Source organism: Lolium perenne, chromosome 5 (assembly GCF_019359855.2).
Source record: "Lolium perenne isolate Kyuss_39 chromosome 5, Kyuss_2.0, whole genome shotgun sequence".
NCBI lineage: Eukaryota > Viridiplantae > Streptophyta > Magnoliopsida > Poales > Poaceae > Lolium > Lolium perenne.
Genome location: NC_067248.2, coordinates 260,136,192 through 260,142,366, shown reverse-complemented (window position 1 = coordinate 260,142,366; position 6,175 = coordinate 260,136,192). Strand labels below are relative to the sequence as shown.

Genomic DNA, 6,175 nt, shown 5'->3' with positions numbered 1-6,175 from the left:
AGACGTTCTATCTAGCTGCTTGCACTGTTTGAAAATTTGAATCTTTGCACAAAAACATCATTGAAATATTGTCACCATCTTGGTACCTTTTTGTTTTTAGTTCAAAGAGAGCCAAGCTGCCATCTGAGTAGATAGAATAAAGGTTTACATATAAAATGTCAGTGGCGGGTTATTACAACACCAAGAAAAAAAACAAAGTGTCTGAACTCACACCACCTAAACCACATCCCCTGGGTAATCCGGAGTATGGAAAATTTCGATTCCGATCCTAGCCTCCCTTTGGGATGCCCACATTTGTCTTGACCCACCATTCATTGATGCTTTGCCCAAGAGTCTTCGGTAGATGTTATTTGAGAGGGATTTTTTGTTTGTTTGTCATCATCGTTGGAGAAAACAAATCATGAGGTATGCCTATCATCGTCATCCATGGCAGTAGAGCGACATATTATTTTAGTTGCCACTGGAAATAAACGTGGGATAGACCACTGGATCGGTCTGCTGCTGCTAGGTTCCTCATGATATGGAGAGACGCAAGGCAGTTATGAGAGAGAGAGAGGGAAAAATCAGTGCTACCCACTCCTCGGCGTCGTTGCAGTTACTATTAGCTATAAGAAATCATTGGCATGTGTGCATTCATTTTTTTTGCCTCCTCGGTTGCTATGCATGTATCCATGTTGCTTGCCATCTTAACTGTCCAATCCTCCGTCTTCCAAGAAGCAACAATTTGGGCGGCTTTAAAAATTTTCCGCTTGCTATATTCTCTATTCCCTCCAGCCATACCATGCCTCCTCCTCTCTATAAGTACATGGCCATGGTGAGCCTGCCGCGTGTCGGCTAGCGCGTGACGGGTGACTTAGACTTTGACTCTTGCTCGGAGAGGAGAGGAGAGGAGGCTGCCATGCTCTCAGCTTGATCGGCCATGACACCATAGAGGAGAGGAGGCGAGACGAGCACCGTCGTCACCGGCCGGCTGGAGGTGACCATGGTGATTTGGTTAGAGGCGATCGTCTCTGTCGTTACTGAATGACAGCGATGAAGGCTTAGCATGCAGGTACCTACTATTCTCGTTTAAAAAAAAGTAGATTAGCCTCCGACCAGACGATAATTTCAGCAGAGAGCGTGTAGATAAGTTCTTCTGAGAAGAAAGTGTGAGCTGATGGATGTGTTTTTGTTTTGTAAAGAAAAGAAGGTTTCGTGGGCGCTCGGCTGTATTAGTAGTTCAGTTCAGGGGACCTTTTTTTGTTTCTGTTTTCCCGAACAACCAAAGTGAACGCGACTTCGCTCACTTCAGAAATGAGGGGTTTCGTAGCGCGCGTGTTCTTCTTTTCAGTCACTGTCTCCGACGGCGCCGCCCCCACCGGATCCGGCAGGTTCCAGCTGCTCAGCTGGAACCGCACCGCGTCGGCGTGGGCCACGCTCGCGTCGTGGCCGTCCGTCGCCTGCAGCGCGTACGGGAGCTGCGGCGCGTACGGGTACTGCGACGTCACGGTGTCGCCGGCACCCGCGTGCAGGTGCCCCGACGGGTTCGAGCCGGCGAGCGCGGCGGATTGGAGCGCCGGCAGGTTCGGGCAGGGGTGCCGGCGAAAGGAAGCGCTCCCGCCGTGCGGCAGCGGAGAGGATGGTTTCTTGCCGATGCGGAGCATGAGGGTGCCGGACAAGTTCGTAGTGCAGGGCGGCAATCGGAGCGCGGAGGAGTGCGCGGCGAGCTGCGTGGCGAGCTGCTCGTGCGTGGCGTATGCGTACGCCAGCCTCCAGAGCAGCAGCGCCAAAGGTGACGTCAGTCGGTGCCTGGTGTGGGTCGGGGAACTCGTCGACGCCATGATGATCGGCGCGCAGTGGCGATCCACTGCTGAGACGCTCTACCTCCGCGTCCGCGTTGCCCCAGCTTCCACAGGTACAAGATCGATATGGGTTACAGACGCAGCTCGACGATACAATCCCTCTGGATTCCTAGCATTGCAGTAAACATTTGAATTTTTTTAAATTCAAACCAACATTTCGTCCTTGTGGCCCAATATGTTGTACGGAGTATCATCAAACGTTTGTTGTGTATTTACACGTGCAGGTAAGAAGGCAAGCAAAAATGCAGTGAAAATAGCAGTGCCGGTGATAGCAGGTGTGCTGCTGCTGACATCCTTTTTCTTTGTATGGTTCTTCAGAGGTAGAGTTAAATTTTCTACCTTTCTTCCCTGGACACTAAACATAGTCATGCTCAATCACTCAGATGAAATGCTCACAAGTCACGACATCAATTTTACAGAAAAGAAAAAGAAAACCAAGAGCCAGAAGAAGCAAATGCCCGTGAGCGTGAATACTTCGACTGAAATTGTAGAAGGAGACCACACCGAAGATCTTGAGTTCCCGCTGATACAGTTCGCCGACATCATTGCTGCCACGGGCAATTTCTCCAAGACATTCATGATCGGGCGCGGAGGGTTCGGCAAAGTTTACAAGGTACTAGTTTCAGTCAGATGGCATTCAGTAGCGGCGGCGAGCAATTTCGACCCCCAGAACATTACATACATGATCTCACTTCACATGCGTATTGCATCATTTTGAAGGCGACATTAGAGAGCGGTCAGGTGGTTGCTGTGAAGAGGCTGAGCAAAGATTCAAACCAAGGAGCAGAGGAGTTCAAGAACGAAGCCATCTTGATCGCAAAACTGCAGCATCGAAACTTGGTTCGTCTCCTTGGCTGCTGCACAGAGGGAGCAGAGAAGCTGCTCATCTACGAGTACTTGCCCAACAAAGGCCTGGACGACATCCTTTTCGGTATGCATGCTCCACTACTAGGAAAATATCTATCAGTGGTGCACAGTTTTATGCCATCTAGTGCGCCACTGGTAAGACATATACTAGTGGCGCACTTCATGTCACATAACTGAAGTTACTGAACTTTTGGTGGCTGGAGTTTCACATGACATTTGGTGCAGACAGTGCTAGGAAATCGGTGCTGGATTGGCCGACGAGGCTGGGGATCATAAAGGGCGTGGCGAGGGGGCTGCTCTACCTCCACCAGGACTCGAGGTTCACGGTGATACACAGGGATCTCAAGGTGAGTAACGTGCTGCTGGATGCAGACATGAGGCCCAAGATCGCCGACTTCGGCATGGCCAAGATCTTCTACGAGGACCAGGTGAACGCCAATACCAGGCGCGTCGTCGGAACATAGTGAGTACTACTTTGTTTCAAGTCACAAGATGCTAAATATCTGAATGAAAATGGCTTGAGATCGTAATCCGTTTCTGACAGAATTCTAACATATCTGAATTTGAATATTTGATGCTGTGTACAGTGGGTATATTGCTCCTGAGTACTCAGCGGAGGGCCTCTTCTCCATCAAGTCCGACGTGTATAGCTTGGGCGTTCTCATCCTGGAGATCGTGAGCGGCGTCAGGATAAACTCTCCCGACGGCATCAAGGACTTTCCCAGCCTTATAGTCTATGTGAGCAACTGAGCACCTGAAACAAAACTGTCAATGCCAAATAAAATTCTTGCAGTTCCTTCACTTCCTTTTTTTTTAGTACAGTCCATGCCATGATCAAATCCATATTTCTCTTTAGGAAAAACACAAATGGTTGGTTTGATTGTTCCATTTACATACAGGCGTGGCACCTCTGGAGGGAAGGTAAAGCTGTTGAGCTGCTAGATCCGTCCTTGGCAGAGAGCTGCTCGCCGGACGAGGCTTTGCTCTGCATCCATGTCGGCCTCCTGTGCGTCCAGGACGACCCCAACAGGAGGCCGATCATGTCATCTGTCGTGTCCATACTGGAGAACGGAAGCGCGTCGGCCACCGCTTCGTTGTGGCTCCCGATGCCAACCCAGCCTGCCTATCTCGGAATGATGGGAGAGACGGCCGAACTAGAGAACAGCAGGAACACCATGGCCATGACAGTTATTCAGGGTCGGTAACACAGTAGCTGCAACATTTTGGAGAAGGAAGTCGCACTAGTCATAGTGTTCATATTCTTAATGGAGGAAACTTCAGATTTGTAGAGCATAGGTAGCAGAAAATATAGAAGCCAGTTTTGCAGGACTTTTGAGTTGGGTTCTTCAGTCTTGCCATACTTTACACGCTTTGACATTCAGAAAAATATTCAGACACCTTCAGTAGTGACATTCAGAGAGAGCAGAAGAATGCAATCAAGTAAGTAGAAGACGAAAGATGCCTTGATTAATCTGAGAAATAATAACCACAAACATCATCATCTTTAGTGTACAACACCAACTCCCCATGTCGACTGGCCAGAACATGATCCATCAGTCACGACACACACATGCATCAGCATCCATCAGCAATGAAGTTGTCGGCCAAGCGCAAGCGCTAGTGCTAGAGAGCAGACAAAGCTCACTTTCCGGGGACGAAGTTGGTGGCGAAGGCCCATGCGTTGTTGTTGACGGGGTCGGCGAGGTGGTCGGCGAGGTTCTCGAGGGGTCCCTTGCCGGTGACGATGGCCTGGACGAAGAAGCCGAACATGGAGAACATGGCGAGGCGGCCGTTTTTGAGCTCCTTCACCTTGAGCTCGGCGAAGGCCTCCGGGTCGTCGGCGAGGCCCAGGGGGTCGAAGCTGCCTCCGGGGTAGAGCGGGTCGACGATCTCACCGAGCGGGCCACCGGCAACGCGGTACCCCTCGACGGCGCCCATAAGCACAACCTGGCAAGCCCAGATGGCGAGGATGCTCTGGGCGTGGACGAGGCTGGGGTTGCCGAGGTAGTCGAGGCCGCCCTCGCTGAAGATCTGGGAGCCGGCCTTGAACCAGACGGCCTCGCCGAACTTGACGCCGTTGCGGGCGAGCAGCTCGGGGAAGACGCAGCCGAGGGCGCCGAGCATGGCCCAGCGGGAGTGGATCACCTCGAGCTCCCTGTTCTTGGCGAAGGTCTCGGGGTCGGCGGAGAGGCCAGCGGTGTCCCAGCCGTAGTCGCCGGGGAACTCGCCGGTGAGGTAGCTCGGGGGCTCGCCGGAGAGCGGGCCGAGGTAGAGCACGCGGTCGGAGCCGTACCACGGGCTGCCGGACGCCGCCGGCTTGGGCTTGCCGGCGGTCTTGCGCATGGTGATGCGGCCCTCGCCGAAGGGGGAGGCCCTGGAGGCCTTCACCGGGGTGCCGGCCATCGCCGGGGAGGAGAGCGCCATGGTGGAGGCGGCCATTGCTTGGCTCTGAGTGAGGTTCTTGGAGTGAGATGCTCAGATGCTGGTGTGTGTTGGTGCTGTGGAGTAAGCGGGAGCGGGAGGCGTTTAAATAGGAGGCCGGTGCGATCGAGTCCTTATCCAGCGGAATCTTAAGCCGAGTCGCCATTGGCGCGCGCGGTGCGAGGTGGGCGGATGGGGTGGCTGAGGTGGCGGCGCGCTGGCCACGGGAACGGGGAAGCTTGGGATTTTCGCTGGGTTCCGGTGGATTTCGCACGGCGGAGCTGAGCCGAGGGTCACGGCCACAGCCCACATGGCCGCGTGTGGGGTGGCTCGCCGATGTGGCGGCGCGCTGGCCAGTGGATGTTCTTCTCACCGCGCCGGTCGAGCAGAGCGGAGAGCGAGATTTTTGGGCTGGTTCTGGCCGTGCGCTGACGAGTGCTACTGGCCAGTAGACTGGAGGAGATATTACCGCTCGTTGGTTTCGCCGGAGACGTGGCCTCTCAGATAGTATTATCTCAAGTCTACTTTTACGAGCAAAAAAAATCCTTACAAGTTACAACAGCACAAGGTCAAACTTTAGATGTTTGAGAGTATCTAGTACGATATGTGCATTTTAGTTGCTGGAAGTTATGCTTGGAAGAAACAAGCATGACACTATGGCAGGCAAACAAAATTCCTTGCAACAGCACAAGGCCAAAGTTTAGAACAGGTTTGTGAGCATCTAGTAAGATGTGGGCGTTTGGTTATAGTTGGAAGAAATAAGCATGGCAGGTTTTGAAGCAACGCCCGGTAAAAAAAAAATATCGGCTGCTAGGATGTTTTTTTTTCGATAAAGGGTGCTTCGTTACTCAAAAGTTTTAAGCATTACATCTAGCATCTGCATAATTAGGATTACAGCCGTTAGAGTATTCAAAAGGAACGAACAAAGTATTCATAGAAGGCCACCGCAATACGCCTATTATGCAGCCACCCATGTTGGAAAATAAATTCCTTGGCCGTCGTATTCTCTAACCGTATAGAGATCTCCATAAAGAGTCGCGATCCTC

General features: G+C 52.2%; 2 protein-coding genes across 3 annotated transcripts; one reads left to right on the top strand and one right to left on the bottom strand.

The window, feature by feature from the left end:
- Positions 1-845: 845 nt before the first annotated feature.
- LOC127302868 (G-type lectin S-receptor-like serine/threonine-protein kinase B120) lies at positions 846-4,029 on the top strand. Of its 2 annotated transcripts, XM_051333565.2 has the most exons (7): positions 846-1,894; positions 2,066-2,161; positions 2,261-2,454; positions 2,562-2,772; positions 2,934-3,171; positions 3,296-3,446; positions 3,608-4,029. In XM_051333565.2, the coding sequence occupies exons 1-7, from the start codon at positions 1,294-1,296 to the stop codon at positions 3,911-3,913; spliced, it is 1,797 nt and encodes a 598-aa protein (XP_051189525.1). In that variant the 5' UTR covers positions 846-1,293; the 3' UTR covers positions 3,914-4,029. The 2 variants fall into 2 exon arrangements, with proteins under 2 accessions (XP_051189525.1, XP_071676595.1); XM_071820494.1 differs by having other exon boundaries at positions 2,066-2,454.
- A 120-nt stretch (positions 4,030-4,149) lies between these two features.
- Positions 4,150-5,225, bottom strand: LOC127302870 (chlorophyll a-b binding protein 2, chloroplastic). Its single transcript, XM_051333566.2, has one exon. The coding sequence runs from the start codon at positions 5,145-5,147 to the stop codon at positions 4,350-4,352; it is 798 nt and encodes a 265-aa protein (XP_051189526.1). The 5' UTR covers positions 5,148-5,225; the 3' UTR covers positions 4,150-4,349.
- Between the last annotated feature and the right edge of the window lie 950 nt (positions 5,226-6,175).

Excerpts from the sequence above, each read along its gene's own strand:
- LOC127302870 (XM_051333566.2), bottom strand. The coding sequence starts at position 5,147 with ATGGCCGCCTCCACCATGGCGCTCTCCTCCCCGGCGATGGCCGGCACC.
- LOC127302868 (XM_071820494.1), top strand. The coding sequence starts at position 1,294 with ATGAGGGGTTTCGTAGCGCGCGTGTTCTTCTTTTCAGTCACTGTCTCC. Across the intron at positions 2,455-2,561 it reads GGTTCGGCAAAGTTTACAAG|GCGACATTAGAGAGCGGTCA; the intron begins GTACTAGTTTCA and ends ATCATTTTGAAG. Across the intron at positions 3,447-3,607 it reads TTCCCAGCCTTATAGTCTAT|GCGTGGCACCTCTGGAGGGA; the intron begins GTGAGCAACTGA and ends ATTTACATACAG.